Here is a 21337-nt window from a genome sequence, read left to right as displayed (position 1 = left end):
ATGAGGGGAGTGTTAGTGCAGGAGTAGCACTGCTGCAGCAAGGCATGTCCTCTGAAAGCCGGAGGAGTGTCTGCTCCAGTAAGGGAAATAGGAGAGCAGGGCAGGCCAGACAGGTTCTGGTAGTGGGAGACTCAATTATTAGGGGAACAGATAGGGCAATCTGTCACAAAGACAGGGATCGTCGAACAGTGTGCTGCCTACCTGGCGCTCGAGTCCGACACATCGCTGATCGGGTTGACAGATTACTGGGAGGGGCTGGAGAGGATCCAGCGGTCATGGTGCACATTGGCACAAATGACAAAGTTAGAGGTAGGTGGAAGGTCCTTAAAGATGATTTCAGGGAATTAGGCTGTAAGCTTAAAGCAAGGACCTCCAAGGTGGTATTTTCGGAAATACTTCCTGTACCACGTGCCACGCCAGAGAGGCAACGGGAGATTAGGGAGGTTAATAAGTGGCTCAGGAATTGGTGTAGGAAGGAGGGGTTTGGGTTCCTGCAGAACTGGGCCGACTTCTCAGTTGGCTACAGGTTCTACGCTAGGGACGGGCTGCACCTCAATGGGGAGGGTGCAGCTGTGCTGGGGGAGAAAATGGCTAGAAGGTTGGAGGAGTGTTTAAACTAGGGACGGGGGGAGAGGGTATTCCTTTTATAGGAGGGGAAGACAGTGCAGATAGAGACCTGGGCACAAATAATGACATTGGGGGTGGGGGTGGCATGGGGGGTGGGTTTAGAACAGTTAATAATTTAAGAAAGAATAGAGGTACAGAGAGACACTTAAAGTGCATGTATACTAATGCCAGAAGTCTCGCCAACAAAATGGAGGAATTGGAGTTAATGTTGTTGGAACATAATTATGACATGGTGGGGATATCTGAGACATGGCTTGATGAGAGCCATGACTGGGCAGTTAATTTACAGGGCTATAGTCTGTTCAGAAATGACCGTACAAATAAGCGAGGGGGAGGCGTGTGTTTATATGTAAAATCATCCTTAAAACCCATCCTTCGTGATAATATATATGAATCTAATGAAAATGTAGAGTCCCTGTGGGTAGAGATAAGGGGAGGGGGGAAAAATAATAAATTACTGATAGGGGTTTGTTATAAATCTCCAAAAATAATGGAAGCTACAGAGAATATCCTCATTAAGCAAATAGATGAAGCAGCGACTCAAGGAGAAGTCATTATTATGGGGGACTTCAACTACCCTGAAATACATTGGGGAACCGAAACCTGCAGTTCCAGCAAGGGTAATAGGTTTCTGACAACGATGAGAGACAATTACCTTTCACAACTGGTTCAGGACCCAACAAGAGGGGGGGCACTGCTAGACCTAATATTAACCAACAGGCCAGACCGCATATCAAATGTAAGGGTTGAGGGTCACTTGGGTAATAGTGATCACAAATTAATAAGTTTTCATGTATCCTTTAATAAGATGTGTAGTAGAGGGGTTACAAGGACACTAAACTTCAGGAAGGCAAATTTCCAACGGATGAGAGATGATCTTGGTGCAATTAACTGGGACGATATCCTGAGACATAAAAATACACAAAGAAAATGGGAGACGTTTATTAGCATCCTGAATAGGACCTGTGCACAATATATACCGTATGGGAATAAACATGCGAGAAATAGGAGGTAACCACTATGGCTAAATAGAGCTGTAAGGGGCGCAATAAGAGATAAAAATAAAGCATTTAGAGAATTAAAGCAAGTAGGTAGTGATGAGGCATTAAATAAATACAGAAGATTAAATAAATTCTGTAAAAAGCAAATCAAGACAGCAAAGATTGAGACAGAGAGACTCATTGCCAGAGAAAGTAAAAATAATTCCAAAATATTCTTTAACTACATAAATAGTAAGAAGCTAAAAAATGATAGTGTTGGCCCCCTTAAAAATAGTCTGGGTGAAATGGTGGATGAGGATGAGGAAAAAGCCAATATGCTAAATGACTTTTTTTCAACAGTATTTACACAAGAAAATCCCATGACGGATAACATGATCAGGGATAAAAATTCTCCATTAAATGTCACCTGCTTAACCCAGCAGGAAGTACGGCGGCGTCTACAAATCACTAAAATTGACAAATCCCCGGGCCCGGATGGGATACACCCCCGAGTACTGCAGGAATTAAGCACAGTCATAGATAGACCACTATTTTTAATCTTTAAAGATTCCATAATAACAGGGTCTGTACCACAGGACTGGCGTATAGCAAATGTGGTGCCAATATTCAAAAAGGGGACAAAAACTGAACTTGGAAATTATAGGCCAGTAAGTTTAACCTCAACTGTGGGTAAAATCCTGGAGGGTTTTCTAAGAGATACTATACTGGAGTATCTGGAGAAGAATAACCTTATGACCCAATATCAACATGGGTTTACAAGAGACCGTTACTGTCAGACTAATCTGATAAGCTTTTATGAAGAGGTAAGTTCCGGACTGGACCAAGGGAATGCAGTGGACGTGGTGTACATGGACTTTTCAAAAGCTTTTGATACGGTGCCACACAAAAGGTTGATACATAAAATGAGAACAATGGGGATAGGGGAAAATATGTGTAGGTGGGTTAAGAGCTGGCTCAGGGATAGGAAACAAAGGGTGGTTATTAATGGAGCACACTCGGACTGGGTCACGGTTAGCAGTGGGGTACCACAGGGGTCAGTTTAGGGCCCGCTTCTTTTTAACATATTTATTAATGACCTTGTAGGGGGCATAGAGAGTAGAATTTCAATATTTGCAGATGACACTAAACTCTGCAGGGTAATTAATACAGAGGCGGACAATTTTATATTACAGGAGGATTTATGCAGACCTAAAGCTTGGGCTGATAAATGGCAAATGAGCTTTAATTGGGAAAAATATAAGGTCATGCACTTGGGTAGAACGAACAAGTTGTATAATTATGTGCTTAATTGTAAAACACTGGGCAAAACAGTCACTGAAAAAGACCTGGGTGTATGGGTGGACGACAAACTCACATTTAGTGGCCAGAGTCAAGCAGCTGCTGCAAAGGCAAATAAAATAATGGGATGCATTAAAAGAGGCATAGATGCTCATGAGGAGAACATAATTTTACCTCTATATAAGTCACTAGTGCGACCACACTTAGAATACTGTGTACAGTTCTGGTCTCCGGTGTATAAGAAAGACATAGCTGAACTGGAGCGGGTGCAGAGAAGAGCGACCAAGGTTATTAGGGAACTAGGGGGTCTGCAATACCAAGACAGGTTATTACACTTGGGGTTATTTAGTTTGGAGAATCGAAGGCTTAGGGGTGATCTTATTACAATGTATAAATATATGTGGGGACAATACAAAGACCTTTCTAATGATCTTTTTACTCTTAGACCTGTGACGGGGACAAGGGGGCATCCTCTACGTCTGGAGGAAAGAAGGTTTAAGCATACTCACAGACGCGGATTCTTTACTGTAAGAGCAGTGAGACTATGGAACTCTCTGCCATATGATGTTGTAATGAGTGATTCACTACTAAAATTTAAGAAGGGACTGGATGCCTTTCTTGAAAAGTATAATATTACAGGGTATATACACTAGTCTCCTTAATATTGCGTTGATCCAGGGAGCTAGTCTGATTGCCGTATGTGGAGTCGGGAAGGAATTTTTTTCCCCAATGTGAAGCTTACTGTTGCCACATGGGTTTTTTTTGCCTTCCTCTGGATCAACATGTTAGGGCAAGTTAGGATAGGATATGGGTTGAACTAGATGGACTTAAAGTCTCCCTTCAACCTTAATAACTATGTTACTATGTAACTGTGAGAAATACGTATCCCCTCCCACTTATTCCTGATTTGTACAACCAGTTGTCCGGAGCTAAGTGTTTTTTGAAATTAGATCTATGGGGAGCGTATAACCTTATTTGAGTCCGGGAAGGAGATGAGTGGAAAACTGCTTTTCTCACTACTGAAGGGTTGTTTGAAAATTTGGTCATGCCTTTCGGTCTGACCAATGCTCCAGCGGTCTTCCAAAATGTCATAAATCACGTGTTCTCTGATTTTATTGGACGTTTTATGGTGGTGTATTTGAATGACATACTGATCTACTTCACCTGATAAATAGGCTCACATTGGTCATATTCGAGCAGTCCTCCAAAGGCTTCGGGAGAACTGTTTCTTTGCTAAACTAGAGAAATGTTTATTTTTTGTACAGGAACTGTCTTTTCTGGGGTTCATTGTGTCTGCTGAGGGGTATCGCATGGATCCTAATAAGGTGCAGGCCATTGTCGATTGGGTCCAGCCTTGTGATTTAAAAGCCCTGCAGTGTTTCCTAGGGTTCGCCAATTATTATCGCAAATTTATAAGAGGGTTCTCACAGGTGGTTAAACCCCTCACAGACATGAGTCAAAAGGGGGCCGATATCAAGAATTGGTCAGCCGCAGCGATAGCGGCGTTTCAGTTTTTAAAAAAATGTTTCATGTCTGCTCTGGGTTCTTATTCAACCGGACCCGTCTGAACCATTTATTGTTGAGGTGGACGCCTCAGAGGTGGGGGTGGGGGCGGTATTGTCCCAGGGACCTGCCACTTTGACTAATTTGAGACCTTGCGCCTTTTCCTCGAAGAAATTCTCCCCTGCGGAGAGAAACTATGATGTTGGGAATCGAGAACTTCTGGCCGTGAAGTTGGCCTTTGAAGAATGGAGGCATTTTTTGGAAGGGGCTGTCCATCCTATAACCGTAATTACAGACCACAAGAACCTAGCTTACATTGAGTCAGCTAAAAGGTTGACTCCTAGACTGGCTAGATGGTCACTTTTTTTTCCCGATTCCACTTCTCTATCACTTTTCGGCCAGGATCCAAAAATGTCAGAGCTTATGCCTTGTCACGCAGTCTAGATCCTGTTTCCCCCCCCCGAACCTCCATCCTCCATTCTTCAGCCCGGGGTGGTGGTGGCAGGTATTTCTAATATGTTGGAGCGGGAGATTCGGGAAGCCTAGTCTCTTGCACCTCCGGCTAAGGCGATGGATAAACTTTTCGTACCAGCTCAGTTTCGTCTCAAGGTCCTCCGGGAGTTCCATGACTCAGTTCTGGGTGGACATCCAGGGATCTTGGCTACCCGGAAGGCCATTGCTAGAATATTCTGGTGGTCTTCTTTAGCCTCTGATGTTGAGGAATATGTGTCTGTGTGTGATGTTTGTGCCCGTGCGAAAAGTATTAAGTTACGTACCGGTAACGGTATTTTTTGGAAGCCCATGACAGCACCACGAGAGAGGGGATCCGCCTTTAGGGAACAGGAAACCTACAGATACAAAAGGGCGGCACCTCTCCCACGCATCAGTTGGATTACAGAGCTTGAGAGGCTACCATGGTTAGTACACCGCATATACACAGTATATACAACCTATCTATCCTATTTACAATTCTTTAAACCATCTCCCACATAAGGTGAACTCGCAAAAACAATCCTCTAAAGGGGTGCACCCTTATACGTGAACAAGGGAGGGAACTAAGGGTGCTGTCATGGGCTTCCGAAAAATACTGTTACCGATACGTAACTTAATACTTTATTCGGACTCCCATGACAGCACCACGAGAGAATTACAGAGATGTAAACTAATTTAGGGAGGGACTACAGCCTGCAGCACCCTTAGCCCGAAGGTGAGATCTGAGGAGGCACCCATGTCTAACCGATAGTGGTTAAAAAAGGTGGAAGGAGATGACCAGGTGGCCGCCTTACATATCTGGTCAATTGATACTCCCGATCTTTCTGCCCAGGATGATGCCATGGCACGAGTGGAATGCGCCCTCAGGTTCTGTGGAGCTGGACCGCCACCTGCTGTGTAGGCAAGAGAGATAGCCTCCCTAATACACCTCGCTAACGTGCACTTTGACACTCTATACCCTTTCCTGGGACCTTGGAAGGATAAAAATAATGTGTTCTCCTTCCTCCAAGGATCTGTGGCTGCTAAATATTTAAGTAGGCATCTCTTAACATCTAGAGCCTGAAGTTTTTGTTCTTTAGGATTGGTTGGATTAGGGAGGAAGGAAGGCAGAACTATTTCTTGTGTCCTATGAAAATGAGATGCTACCTTGGGAAGGTATGCCGGGTCTGGCCTTAGGATTACTCTATCCTGTAAGAATTCTGTGTAAGGGGGCAATCTGGAAAGTGCCTGTATGTCGCCTATTCTACGTGCAGATGTTATTGCTACCAAAAAGGCTGTCTTAAGTGATATCATTTTTAGTGAAGCAGAATCCAGAGGTTCAAACGGTTCCTCTGTCATGGCTGTCAGGACTAAATTTAAGTCCCAAGGTATACACCTATCTTTGAGTATGGGTCTCGATCTGGTAACTCCCTTAATGAATCTCGCCACCCAATGGTTACCGGCAATGTCGCATGCAAATAGGGCCCCTAAAGCTGAAACCTGTACTTTCAATGTACTAGTGGAAAGGCCCAACTCGAGACCCCTCTGGAGGAATTCTAGAATCTGTTTTACGGGTATTCCATCCCTGATATTAAACTCAAAGGTGGACAGGAATCACCTCCAGGTTCTAGCATAGATACCTGTGGTGGTTTGTTTCCTACTTTTTAGGAGTGTATCGATTACATTTTTTGAGAAACCTCTATCCTTCAATAGTGTCCTCTCAAACACCATGCCGTCAAACGGAGTCCCGCTACTTGTGGGTGGTTGACTGGCCCCTGGTAGAGGAGATCTGGAAGGTTCGGCAGTACCCAGGGATCGTTTGCTGACATGGTCCTCAACCATGCAAACCAGGTCCTTCTGGGCCACAAGGGTGCAATCAATATGACTCTTGCCCCATCTTCCCTGATCTTCCTCACTACCAGAGGTAGTAGGTTTAATGGCGGAAAAGCATAAGCCAGCGAGAAGTCCCATTTTATTAGGAGGGCGTCCACGGCCAGTGGATTTTCCCTGGGATTTAGGGAACAGAAAGTTTTTTCCTTCCTGTTTTCTTTGGTGGCAAAGAGGTCCACCTCCGGTTGACCCCATTTGCGGACAATCTGCTTGTAGATATCTGAGTTTAAAGCCCATTCTCCCTGCTTTAGGGCCCTGCGGCTTAGAAAGTCTGCCTTCATGTTGTCTTTTCCGCTGATGTGGAGCGAGGTTAAAGATAGAAAATTTTTCTCTGCTATCTGAAGGAGACGTTCCGTTATCCGCATCAGGGCGTTGGAGCGGGTTCCACCTTGGTGGTTGACATAGGCTACCGCTACCTGGTTGTTCGATAGTATCCTCACATGATGGCCCTGTAGATACATAATGAGTTTTTTAATGGCCAATTCAATCGCCAGCAGCTCCCTCTGGTTAGATGAGGTCTCAGCATTGGAGTCCCATTGTCCCTGTACCACTATGTCCCCCATATGGGCCCCCCAACCCCAAGGACTAGCGTCTGTGGTTATTACGCGGGTTATCTGTTTCACCCAGGGCACCCCTGAGGCTAAATTTCCAACATCGAGCCACCACCTAAGAGATGTAATAGTTGAGGGGCTTAGCAATACTTGACCCTGCAAGAAGCCCTCTAAGGTTCTGCTATTAACCAGGACGTCTTTCTGAAGGGCCCTAGTGTGGAATTGTGACCACTTGACCGCTGGGATACATGAGGTTAGGGAGCCTATCAGGGACATGGCCTGCCTAAGGGTCATGGAGGGTCTATCGATTGCCCGAAGAACCTGCTGCTGTATCTGCTGTAATTTATCTACGGGTAACAGACACTGCTGAGCTTCTGAATTTAACAGCAAGCCTAGCAACTTCTGGACCTTTAAGGGCTGAAATCGGGACTTCTCGTAATTTATTATCCATCCGAGGTTTTCTAATCTGGACTTAGCTTTTTTTTTATCTGAGATAGACAATGGTCCACTGAATTTCCCACAATTAAAAAATCATCTAAGTATGGGATAATTAAGATGTCAACTTCCCGTAAATGAGCCATAACTTCGGCCACTATTTTTGTAAATACCCGGGGCGCTGCTGAGAGACCAAAGGGAAGGGCTCTATATTGATAATGACGGATTATACCGTCTATTGATACCGCCACTCTCAGGAACTGCTGGAAATCTGCGTGGATGGGCACATGATAGTATGCATCTTTCAAGTCCACGACCGCCATAAAACACCCTTCAAACAGCATCTTTATTGTAGAATTAATGGACTCCATTAGGTGCGTTTAACCAAAAATTCATTAAGGAAACGTAAATTAATAATCGTTCTGAATGTTTTATCCGGCTTTTGGATTAGGAATAAGGGAGAGTAAAACCCTCTTCCTCTCTCAGACTCTGGAACCTCTATCAGAACATTTTTCAGACACAGGTTCAAGACCTCTGCTTCTAAAACCGCTTGCTCGAGGGGTGAAGACCTTAAGGGTGTTGGTTTAAAGGTATCCCGTGGGACTTGAGTGAACTCCAACCTGAGTCCGGTGGATATCACATTCCGCACCCAGTCACTATTGGTGACCTGTAGCCATGCTGGGAGGAAGGATGACAGTCTACCCCCCACGGGAATTGCTAGTCATTGGTTCTGTCTTTTTCGCTCTCTCGACGAGCGTCTGAACATGAAGCCCGTACCTCTTCTCCTTCTATCCTCCCATCTGGGACGGTCTCTATTAGGTGAAGGGTTACGCCTTCTCCCCTGACCGAATCTCCATCTATTAAACGGATGTCGGTAAGATGCGGACCAAAGATTTGGGAATTTTTTCTAATCATTCCCAGCCTTCTCCAGCAGTTCGTCCAGGACTGCTCCGCATAAATATTCCCCCTTACACGGGATAGTACAGAGCTTCGCCCTGGACTGAATATCTCCCGGCCAGCACTTTAGCCACAGGGCTCTCCGAGCCGCATTAGAGAAACCTGCTGCCCTGGCGGCCATTCTGACTGCATCAGCCGAGGCATCTGCTAGGAAGGCTGCGCCATCCTGGATTATTGGTAGGGCACCAAGGATTGCCTGTCTAGATGTTCCTTGTTTTAACTGCGACTCTAACTGGTCCAACCAGACCATCATGGACCTGGCCGTGCAAGTTGATGCTACTGCCGGTCTTAAGGAACCGGCTGCCATCTCCCAGGTATTTTTAAGGAAGGTGTCTGCCTTCCTGTCTAGAGGATCTTTAAGGGACCCCATGTCCTCAAAGGGTAGTGAGGACCTTTTCAATGCTTTCGCAATAGCTGCATCTAATTTGGGGGCCTTGTCCCAAGTATTCATTGCTGAATCGTCAAAGGGATATCTCCGCTTGAGGGCTGGTGGTAGCGACCCTCTTTTATCTGGCTTTTTCCACTCTCTGCAGATGAGATCCTGAATCTTTTCGTTTAGTGGGAAGACTCTACGCTTCCTCTGCTCCAGCCCCCCGAACATCACGTCCTGCATGGATAATTGAGGCTTCGGCTCCTCCACCTCCATTGTCCCTCTGACTGCTTTTACCAATTTGTCTACTCGGTCGAGCGGCAGGCAAAACCGACCAGAGTCCTCTTCTTCTGAGGAGGACGAGGGAGATGAAATATGGGAGTCCTTACTTCTCCTCCACTCTGTCGAGGAATCCGACTCCACCGGGTCCTCGCCCCTTAAACTCTCTGGTTGGGACAGGGATTTTAGGGTTTCCTTCATCTCTGCCCTTACTATATCCCTTAAACACGCCGCTACTGCGGGCGACTCCTCCGCCACTGTCTGCTGGATACAGGGGGGACACAATTTTTTGGGGCATAAGTCTGGTAACGGGCATGCACAGAGTGCGCATTCCCTGTGTCTGGTTTTACTCATAGCTTTCTTCCCCTAGAAAAAAACACAGAAGGAGGCCCCGTCACTGAGTGAACATTCACGAAGATCACTTACCAGTGCCACAATCAAGTACCGGAGAATGAGAGGGATTTTTCTCAGTCGATGCTCCTGTCTGCCTAGAGGAGCTTTTATGATTGGATTGGTCACTTCGTCCCGGACGCTCCTTACTATCACGGGCCTCTTTCATCTTCTGTTTGACCTGCCTAAGGTCATCCAGGGGCAGCAGTGAAGATTGTCGCTGTTGCTGCTGCTCCTGATCGCTCTCCATTACTGCTCGCAATAATGTGGCCAAGGCACCCATCTAGGGTCCTGCCTATATACCCCTCCTCCGGACAGCAGATTTCCTCCTGTCACGCCCTCCCCCCTAATAGGGCCCCCCTCCCCAGCTGGCGCCGCTTTGGGCAGGGGAACTGGCGCTTACCAGCGTCCTCCCGATGGGCACCGCCATCTTGGGTCTCCGCGACTGCGCAGTGGCGCCGCCGACCCGGAAGCGCCCCCAGGCTCCGCCCCTGACGTCACAGCGACTCCGACGTGACCGGAAGTCACGCGGGACGCCCGGGCACTCCACCATGGAGCACTCCCCGGCCCCAGTGCACTGCAGCTGCGCCGGCCCCCCCAACCTCCGCGATCGCACCGCCGGAGCTGGGAGCCCCTGGGGGGCATACTTACCGGCGGTGGCCCACATATGGAGATGGACCCCCTCCGGACGCCGCTCCCTGCTGTATCCACCACAGCCGTGCCACCCATCCTGGGCCACCGTGGCGTCCTCCAGGAGCTCCGCACCAGGCTGAAGTAGGAGACCCCCTCGCTACCTATACCGGCCGGCCAGCCTGGGATCCGGTCTGTAGGATCCCGTCCCCTCAGGAACAGGAAACCAACTGATGCGTGGGAGAGGTGCCGCTCTTTTGTATCTGTAGGTTTCCTGTTCCCAAAGGGCGGATCCCCTCTCTCATGGTGCTGTCTTGGGAGTTCGAATAAACCCCCCATAACCGGCCGGCCGGGGAATTGGTACCACTGCCAATTCCTGAGAGACCATGGACTCATTTGTCCATGGATTTCATCACCAACCTTCCCACTTCCAAGGGAAATACCGTCGTTTGGGTTGTGGTGGACAGGTTTAGTAAGCAGGCACATTTTGTAACTTTGGCAGCTCTACGTAATGCGGAAACGTTGTCCAGATTGTTTGTTGAGCATGTGGTGCAGTTGCATGGGGTACCCTTGAATGTGGTTTCTGATAGAGGAGTACAATTTGTTTAAAGATTTTGGAGGGCATTTTGTAAGAGGTTGGGCATTGGTCTGTCCTTTTCATCCGCTTACCATCCAGAGACTAATGGGCAGACCGAGCGGACCAATCAGTCTCTGGAGCAAATTCTGCATTGCTTGACCTCAGCCCGACAGGATGATTGGTGTACTGCATTACCTTTGGCCGAGTTTGTGTTTAACAACCGCATTAACCAGTCTATGGGAACATCTCCCTTTTTCTGCAACTATGGGTTTCATCCTCATTTTGGAGAGTTCTCCCGTTTGGACTCTGGGTGTCCTGGGGCGGATGAGACTATCCAGCAGTTGTGGGAGGTATGGCGGGAGGTACAGAGTAACATTACGAAGGCCCAGGATAAATATAAGTTTTTTGCAGACAAAAAACGGTCCGCGGGGCCGGTGTTCCAGATTGGGGATAAGATATGGTTATCTACCAAGAATATAAGGCTCAAGGTCCCCTCTGCGAAGCTTGGACCTAATTTTATTGGTCCCTATGAAATTACCGAAGCGGTTAACACGGTGGCTTTTCGGTTGCGTCTCCCGCCATCTCTATGGATCCCTAATGTTTTCCATAGGGCCCTTTTGAAACCTGTGAGGTCCTGTGGGGAGGGATCATCGTCTTCCCCACCACCGGTTTTGGTAGACGGGCAGTCTGAGTACGAGGTGGAGCGAATTGTTGACTCTAGGTTGGTCCATCGTGCCCTTCATTATCTTGTACATTGGAAAGGCTATGGTCCTGAAGACCGGTCGTGGGTTCCTGCTCGATCGGTTCATGCGGATCGGTTGGTCCGGGCCTTTCACGCCAAGTATCCTGAGAGACCCGGGGGTCCAGTGGCCCCCCATTGAGAGGAGGGTACTGTCATGATCCAGGATGGGCTTTGTCTTTGGCCCGTCCTGGTCAGACAGGGGTTAATTGTTTCTGCCTCTCTCTGGCAGAGGGCGGCTATTTAATGCTCACTTGACCTAGGTCCGGTGTCAGTTATACTCCTGCCTTCAGCTGAGTTAGTTGACCTCGTGCGTACGTGTGCCTAGTGCCTGATATCTTGCTGGCTTGTTTGGCTTTGACCCGGGTCTGTCCCTGTTACGAGTTCTGCCTGTCCCTCTTGTACTGCGCTACCTCTCTGTGTATGACCCTCTGCCTGTGACTTGACTATTCTTTGCTCGTCCCTCTGGTACCGCACAGCCCTCTCCGTGTATGAACCCTCGCTTGTCTGACCTGCATTTTCCTCTTGTCCTCTACAGTTTCCCTGCAGTAGGTAGATTATATCATCTGCAGCAGTAGGATGCTAAGCCCCGCCCCCTGCAGTCACATGATCTAGGTCCTGGGACTCCTTACTATTTTCAGTGCCGCAGGTCCTGTCTACTTGAACCGTCACTACTGTATTGGACCCCGCGCTCTCCCATAGTGTGGGTAAGTCACCCTGCTCGGCATGGCAGTTTCCCGATGCAGACAGGGTCCTGACATTAGAGTCCTGACACTTGCTTTCTACAGCAGAAAAACACTGCAATCAGATGTTGACTTGAGGGCCAGTGGGAAAATATGAATTTTTTTTTATGTGGCTCTTTTGTTGCGTTTGTGCATTTTTTTTTACTGTTATGGCATTATTTCATTCTCTAGACAGTTTTTAAAGCATTTTCTCTTTTGCTTCTATACAGCAAATAAAACATGAAGCAAAACATATATGAAGAAATTTAATAAAATTCATAGTATTTTTCACTTGCTAAAAATAAAAAAAACCTTGCACAAAAAATTGTAAAAGAATTCCTAGGGCATGTGCACATGACATCTTTTAAACAAGTTTTCAAAGGTGGATACATTTTAGGAAAACCCCATTTATGTTTCTCCTGAAGCATCTCCGTGGGTGTTTTTATCTATTGTTTTTACTTCAGATCTTTCGCCGGCCTCCTTTTTTTTGTAATTTAAACTTAGTGAGTGGCTAACTGATGGAAGATGCTGAAAGAAGGATCAACTGCTTCTTTTAACCACTTCCCGGCTTTCAAAGTCTTAAAGCAGTTAAAAGAAAAGGGAAAAGACGGAACATGTGCACAGCAAGTTGTATTTATATTGCTTTATGTTCATTCTTTGTAGTAGTTTTTTAGTGCTTTCTCAAGCATTTTTAGGACAAGTTTATTTTGTTACCTAATAACTTATCCACTGTAATTGATTGCTTTTGTCCCACATATTTATTTAATAGGGTGAAGCAGTTGAGGTGTACTTAAAACTACATCTGAAAAAAATGGCTAAAAATATTAATGTAGTTTTGCAGGTGTAGCAATGTAGTGCAGTGCTGAAAAAATCCGGAACCACAGGGTCAGCTGTACTGTACAGCCTGCACTGCCTCTCCTTTTGCTAGAAGAGAACACTAGCTGGCTTCTTCTTCTTTTCCTTCCTAAAAGAGGTAGGGTAGGATCTCCAGCGTAGCAAAATTTCCTGAGTGGAGGATGTGGCTGAAGATGTTTTGGGAGAGAAGAATTCAAGTCTTCTCTTTTGAACAAGAGATTATAAGATTTCTGTATAGCCCATAACTGCATCCTCTACTTAGCCTATTGTGGTAGAAGCTATGAAAACTAGAAGTACAGTTTACACAAGCTAGCTGTCATGATCCAGACCAGGTTTTGAGACCTGTTTTCCCTTTTTCCCGGTCTAGTCATATCAGGGGTTAATCTTTCTCAGGCTCTGTCTGGGTTCAGGTTGGCTTTTTATCATCGACGCTTTCTGCAGGCTTTGTCAGTTATAGTCTCGCCTATTGCTGCTGTAGTTGACTTTGTTTGATCTGATTTGTCCTTCTGCGTTTACTGTCTGAAGCCGTGTCTCTGTTTCCCCTATTCTCATCCTGACTCAGTGTTTTCCTTGTAAGAGTGTTTGACTCCTTGGTTTTGACTTGGCTTGTATCCTGACCTGCTTCTGTCGTTTGTCTTTGGTTTACCCACTCCCGATCGGCTCTGACCTTCTGGCTTGCCTCTGACTTTGCTTTTGCACCAAGCTCTTCGTCTGTTACCGACTCGGCTTGCCTGACTATTATACTGCCACCTAGTGGTAGTTTGCGCTGCTGCATTGCAGGTCTTCCCTGGGAGTGTGCAGTCCTTGCTCCACTCTATTGCCATCTAGTGGAGTCTGCACATACCTGCATTGCAGCTGTATGATACTAGCAAAAGGTTCAAAATATGTTTTTTTTTTAATTCCCCATGTGAAAAAATTCTGCATACTTCCCTACTGGTATGTGTTTCGACCTGCTAACTTGCAAGTTTCTTCAACCAAAATTTGTGGATTGTTAACAGATTTGCTGCAGTTAGGAGTAAAATGAATAGGTTTGGGCTAGGTAGCCATAACAGGACAAATCCTAGAGATATTTGTTTGCTGCATTAAGAATTTTTTCAATATTGTCTGTAGCCTTAAAATTTGCATTTTAACCATGTACTGGTAATTATGGTTTGGTAGATTTGCTCTCTTAGCTGCTCTCAGAGGTAGACACAGGAATGTTTCTTCTACTGGTTTATTAAAACATGACATAAACCACTGTAGGATTTCACAAAATAAACATGGCCCAGAAAGGCAAAACAAAAGATAACTTATAGATAACAGAAGTAAATGGGACAGGGAAAGTCAGCTGACCATTTTGAGATGCACTCTGGTTAGCCATAGATCATCGCACAGAGCCGTCCTAGCCTGGGACCTGATAGCATACAAGAGAAACAGGGTGGTTCTCCAGTGAAGACAAATCCTATTAAAAGTGAAAAAATCTTCTTTATTCAAGTAGTAAAAAATGAAAAAAAACTCACTAGTCACCATGAAAGTCCACAATACATAACCGCCGCATTTCAGCTAGAAGCCTTAAACATGGCATGTAGCAGTGGAAAAAGAGGTTACTATATACATACCGCTCTGAAATAGCACAGATGGCTGAATAAAAAAAAAGTTATTGCACAGTCCATATGCCTGTGGGATTCACCCGCTCAGCATACAATAAACTTCAGCACCCACTGGAGCTCCTGACTGGAGACTTCCCTGTCTCCAAACACACAGCAGAGAAAAAAAATCAGTAGAGAGATATTTAACTTCTCCCACCACATCTTTGAGGTGGAGATATGGTGAGTAAGCGTCCTGCCCATCTCTTCCACTTACTCGCAAAAAACCCAACCCTGCCATGGCTGGTTAACCCCTCACCACATAGCATGCTGGAGAGAACTTCTGGGTTTCACATCATGGAAGAAAGCTTTGTGACACATACAGTGGGGAAAAATAGTATTTAGTCAGCCATTAATTGTGCAAGTTCTCCCACTTAAAAGATGAGAGAGGCCTGTAATTGACATTATAGGTGGACCACAACTATGAGAGACAAAATGAGAAAAAAATCCAGAAAATCACCTTGTCTGATTTGGCAAGATTTATTTTGCAAATTATGGTGGAAAATAAGTGTTTGGTCATTAACAAAAGTTCATCTCAATATTTTGTTGTATATCCTTTGTTGCCAATGACAGAGGTCAAGCTTTTTCTGTAAGTCTTCACAAGTGTTATGTTGGCGCATTCTTCCATGCAGATCTCCTCTAGATCAGTGATGTTTTGGACCTGTCACTGGGCATCAGGGACTTTCAAATCCCTCCAAAGGTTTTCTATGGGGTTGAGATATGGAGACTGGCTAGACCACTCCAGGACCATCATATGCTTCTTATGAAGCCATGCCTTCATTGCCCTGGCGGTGTGCTTGGGATCATTATTATGCTGAAAGACCCATCCACATTTCATCTTCAATACCCTTGCTGATAGAAGGAGGTTTGCACTCAAAATCTCACAATACATGACCCCATTCATTCTTTCATGTACACAAATCAGTTGTCCTTGTCCCTTTGTAGAGAATGAGCCCCAACCAATGATATTGCCACCCCCATGCTTCACATTAGGCCTGGTATTCTTTGGATGCATCTGAGCATTCTGTCTCCTCCAAACACGACGAGTTTTGTTTCTACCTAACAGTTCTACTTTGGTTTCATCAGACTATATGACATTCTCCCAATAGTCTTCTGGATAATCCAAATGCACTCTAGCAAACTTCAGACAGGCCTGGACATGTACTGGCTTAAGCAGGGGGACACGTCTGTCACTGTAGGATCTGAGTCCCTGGCGGCGTAGTGTGTTACTGATGGTAGCCTTTGCTAAGGTGGTCCCAGATCTATTTAGGTCATTCACTAGTTCTCGTCATGTGGTTCTGGGATTTTTGCTCACCATTCTTGTGATCATTTTGACCCCATGGGGTGAGATTTTGCGTGGAGCCCCAGATCGAGGGAGATTATCAGTGGTCTTGTATGTCTTCCATTTTCTTATTATTTCTCCCACAGTTGATTTCATCACACCAAGCTACTTGCCTATTGCAGATTCCATCTTCCCAGCCTGGTGCAGGACTACAATTTTTTTTCTGGTGTCCTTCGACAGCTCTTTGGTCTTCACCATAGTGGAGCTTGAAGTGTGACTGTTTGAGGTTGTGGACAGGTGTCTTTTATACTGATAAGTTCAAACAGATGCCATTACTACAGGTAATGAGTGGAGGACAGGGGAGCCTTTTAAAGAAGAAGTTACAGGTCTGTGAGAGCCAGAAATCTCGCATGTTCTTAGGTGACCAAATACTTATTTAAGGCTAGTTTCACACTTGCTTTTTTTTGCAGCGTGTTTTTCCCGCAAAAAAACGCATTGAAAAAACGCATACAAAAGCATACAACTGCTGTGTTTTTTTCAAGCATTTTTATGAGCATGCATGAAAAAAACGCAGCGTTTTTATGCGTTTGTATGCGTTTTTAGTGCGTTTTTACCGCGTTTGCGGTTTTTCCAAACATTAGGTGGCCCTCACACTAACCCAAACCATGACTTTACTAACCCTAACCCTGACCCTAACCCTAACCCTGACCCTAACCCTAACCCTGACCCTAACCCTTAACCAAACCATACTTAACCCTAACCCAAACCCTAAACCCTAACTAACCCTGACCCTAAACCTAACCCTAACCCTAACCCTTAACCAAACCATACCCTAACCCTAACCCTAACCCTTAACCAAACCATACCCTAACCCTGACCCTAACCCTAACCCTTAACCAAACCATACCCTAACCCTAACCCTAACCCTTAACCAAACCATACCCTAACTCTAACCCTAACCCTGACCCTAACCCTGACCCTAACCCTTAACCAAACCATACCCTGATCCTAACCCTAACCTTGACCCTGACCCTGACCCTAACCCTAACCCTTAACCAAACCATACCCTAACCCTAACCCTGACCCTAACCCTTAACCAAACCATACCCTAACCCTGACCCTAACCCTAACCCTGACCCTAACCCTAACCCTAACCTTGACCCTGACCCTAACCCTAACCCTTAACCAAACCATACCCTAACCCTGACCCTAACCCTAACCCTTAACCAAACCATACCCTGATCCTAACCCTGACCCTAACCCTAACCCTTAACCAAGCCATACCCTGATCCTAACCCTAACCCTGACCCTAACCCTAACCCTAACCCTAAACCCCCTTAACTAACCCTAACTCTAACCCAAACCCCTAAATTCCATTGTCTAAACTAATGGTAAAAAAAAAACGCATGTGCAAAAAAACGCATACATAAGCATGCCAATGCGCACATATGCTCACCATAGACTTATAATGGGTGTCTTGCTGTAAAAAAACGCATTGCGCGCGCATGCGTTTTTTTGAGACAAGTTGGACGCACAAAAAATGCAACAGGTTGCATTTTGTGCGCCCGAGCGCATACCGCAAAAAAACGCATGCGCGGAAAAACGCGTACAAACGCATGTGTATGCGCACATAAGCGCATCCCATGCAAAGTATAGGAAAAAAAAACGCATGCGCTATTTAGCGCTAAAATACCGTGAAAAAAAACGCAAATGTGAAACCAGCCTTACACCATATTTTACAAAATAAATCTTGCCCAATCAGACAAGGTGATTTTCTGGATTCTTTTTTCTCATTTTGACTCTCATAGCTGTGATCTACCTATGATGCCAATTATAGACCTCTCTCATCTTTTTAAGTGGGAGAACTTGCGCAATTGATGGCTGACTAAATACTTTTTTTCCCACTGCATCTCCCCTCACATACTTTGCCAGTGACTCTGTCACGATGGTTAAATACTTGTGATGTGTTGTAGATTTGATGTCATTTTTACTGAACTAGACTATCTGTGATGGTCAACGTGTGACTGGACACACCGCCTCCAGCAGGGCGAATTTCTCTGACACACGTGACCCTGGATACACCGCCTCCAGTAGGGCGAATTTAAATAATATAACGTGCTGCCGGATACACCACCTCCAGCAGGCGAATTTCAGTATTACACGTGAATCTGGATACACCGCCTCCAGCAGGGCGAATTTAAATAATAAAGGGAAACACTAGGGAAACCGATACAATGGAGGGTCCTGCGATAGGAAACGTAGAGACCTCCTGCACTCCCCTGAGTCAGTGTCTCTGCACTCCTAACAGTCCCTATGCAGGTTCCTCACCTGGCGCCGAGCAGGATACTTAAAAACCCTAGCTCGCCCTGCACCTAGCCCTTTCTAGTGAAATGGACGGTGCAGAAACTAATCCCACCACTGCACTGAAACACACAAAAGGAAAGATACAAACAGGGATAACACCACTTAGCTTTGCTCTGTTGCTATTGCTCCCAGCAACAGAATACGACACCCGCATTCAGCTTCCACCTGAAGCTACTACACCAGAGCTCTGACTGAGCTGCAAGGAACTCCTCTCAATAGCTCCTTCCTTCACCAGACTTGGTTGGAAATGACCAATATCACCAACAGTAAGTGAGAGCACATGACACACCTTTATAGTTAAGTCAGAGGAATCACACCTGTTAGTGATTCCCGTGTAATAACGCTAACCACCACAGGGGGCAAACTAGAACAAAAGACACCACTGTGTAATGACCCTAATGGCCACTGGGGGCAAAACTAACTTTAAGCAACCAGCTTAAAGAAAAAAAAGGTTACTAGTGCTTTTATCTGTCATAATCCAGCATGGATCATGACACTATCCCATTAGGCTAAAAACTTTGTGAATGTTTGTGCAATTGTAATGAAAAATCTTAGAGGATCGCAACTACACAACTGCATCTCAATTGGTATCGTCTTTTTAAGTTCAGTGGAAGCTTGATGCTTCCTTGTTATTATTTTACTTTTCCTTGTATGTTTATACACTGAGAAAACTCATGCAAACATCGAAAGATAGTTATTCAGGTGAATGATGTATTGACTAATTTTTCCCAGGCAATTAAAAAGTTAGACTTGTGTTGCATATTTTGCAGAAGGAGTTTGCTGTATAATTTTGAAACTAGTCGCTTGGAAATTTTTAGAAATAGCAAAAGTTTACTAAAAAAAAGTATCAAGTCTCGCAAGATTGTGTGCTCTTTAGTAGAGTTGAGTGAATTTTTCAAAATTTAGTTACAATTACGATATTGTATTTGCCGAACAAAGGCGAACGTCATTGGAGTCAATGGGAGTAGAAATGAACAAATATGTTCAGAATCGATCATCAAACATAAATTTGGCATGAATAGGGTACCAATATGACACAAATATGGCAAATTCAGTTTCGGTGATCAATTCCGAACATATTCGCTCAACTACTTTTTAGTATGTGAGCACATCCAATAAGGCACAACCTTAGGTAATGTAAAGTAAAGACATTGCTGTAATGATGCTGTGATACTGATTACACTGATATCTTTGATGAAAAAATCCGCTTAGTGGCTCTTTATTATTCACCATTTGAAGATTTCTGCTAATTAGATTTCAGTGCACAGGTCTCTTCCACCTTGTCTGTGATTCCCCGCACCTTCCACCTGCCTCCAGTCTGTGATTCCCCCAGTTCCTATTCATTTGATCTTTGAAGGACTGGTCACTGCTCAGACTTGAAACAGAGAAGGGGGTCATTCACAGGCTGGAGGCAGGCGGATGGGCAAGGAATCTCAGACAGGCAAGAGAAGACCCAATGCACAGTCCAGAGTAGCGGAAAACTTCAATTGGAGATTAAAAAAGAACCACAAAGAGGATTTATTCACTTAAGGTATTGATGTAATTAGTACAGCACCATTATAGCCATGTCTTTACTTTGCAAAATTGTGTTGACAGGTTTTCTTTAAGCTTTATTAAACTAACAACTTCTTTAATAAAGTAAATGTTTGTATACAGAATTGTCTTTACTTGCCATATTATTTCCACTTTCTGTATTTTACAGAAGAAAAAAAAGGATCAAATAATAGAAGAGAATCTAAAGAAGAGTAAGGAAGCAGAGGAGAAAAAGGAACAGCAACAATGGAAGATTATGGCCTCATCTTTGGAAAAAGAAGTCATGGGAGATTTCTTCACTGGGTTAAAAAAACTGGAAACTTTCATCATATCTTTGCAGACACCATCTGTGAAATACCAAGCACAACTAAGAACACTAAAAATTTGCTTTGATAAATGGACTGAAGAATGCAAAATTAAATGTAGGTAATTTTATTACAGAACTTGAAAACTTCTGTTTTTATATTTTTTGGTTTCAAAGTTTTTATGAAGACAATTAAGATAACATCTTATAAGTGTATAATTCAATGGGAGATTGCAAATTAGATGTAAAATTAGATATAATGTTTACAGTCCAACTTCCACAACCTCTAAGGGTGAGTGCACATGTTGCAGATTGTGCTGCAGATTTTTCCGTGCGGATTTGGCAAAAAAAAGACCTGCGGTTTTTCTGCAGATTAGCCTGCGGTTTTGCCCTGCGGTTTAACACCTGGACAATGGAGCAGGTGTAAAACCACTGCGGATTCCGCACAAAGAAGTGACATGCTGCCGATTTGAAACCACAGCAAATCCGTGCGGAAAAATCCGCAGCATGTGCACTGCGGATTTGAAATCCCATTGGCTAACATTGTAATGTACAATGTCTGCGGAACTGCTGCGGATCCGCAGGGCCAAAAACTCTGTGGATCCGCAGCAGGATGCGTAGCGTGTGCACACAGCCTAAAGCAACCGGTGAGAAGATCCCGTGAAAATCTGCCCCAGTATCTGAGGTGTGAGATACCGATTCAGACAATGCTCTTTTCATAGAAAGTTTAGCAATAGCCTTTACCATATCCTGCCATTCTCTAACAGATGAGGATTCTCTGAGGTCCTTCTCCCATTTAAATATATAGGAAGGTTTATGTGAGAGTGAAAGAAGTGAACACAATGGAAATTGTGCCTGGTCCACCACAATTAATGAAATAATATGTACAAATATTGTTTTCTCATTGAGAGCTCCGTGGATCCATTTGAGAGAATTAAGAAAATGAGTTATGTG

At 44.9% G+C, this 21337-nt stretch overlaps 1 protein-coding gene across 2 annotated transcripts in view; it reads left to right on the top strand.

Annotated features, from left to right (window-relative positions):
• LOC141091492 (probable ATP-dependent RNA helicase DDX60) overlaps positions 1-21337 on the top strand; it is a 361948-nt gene that overhangs the window by 180177 nt on the left and 160434 nt on the right. For both annotated transcript variants that reach the window (XM_073577118.1, XM_073577110.1), the window contains exon 15: positions 20249-20501. In XM_073577118.1, the coding sequence (XP_073433219.1) occupies positions 20249-20501 (253 nt within the window). The remainder of the gene's footprint in view (positions 1-20248; positions 20502-21337) is intronic.

This window comes from Dendrobates tinctorius, unplaced genomic scaffold, assembly GCF_039654945.1.
Source record: "Dendrobates tinctorius isolate UK_male_01 unplaced genomic scaffold, ASM3965494v1 ptg000008l, whole genome shotgun sequence".
Taxonomy (NCBI): Eukaryota; Metazoa; Chordata; class Amphibia; order Anura; family Dendrobatidae; genus Dendrobates; species Dendrobates tinctorius.
Note: the sequence above shows the minus strand (reverse complement) of the source record. Positions and strands in the feature narration are given on the sequence as shown.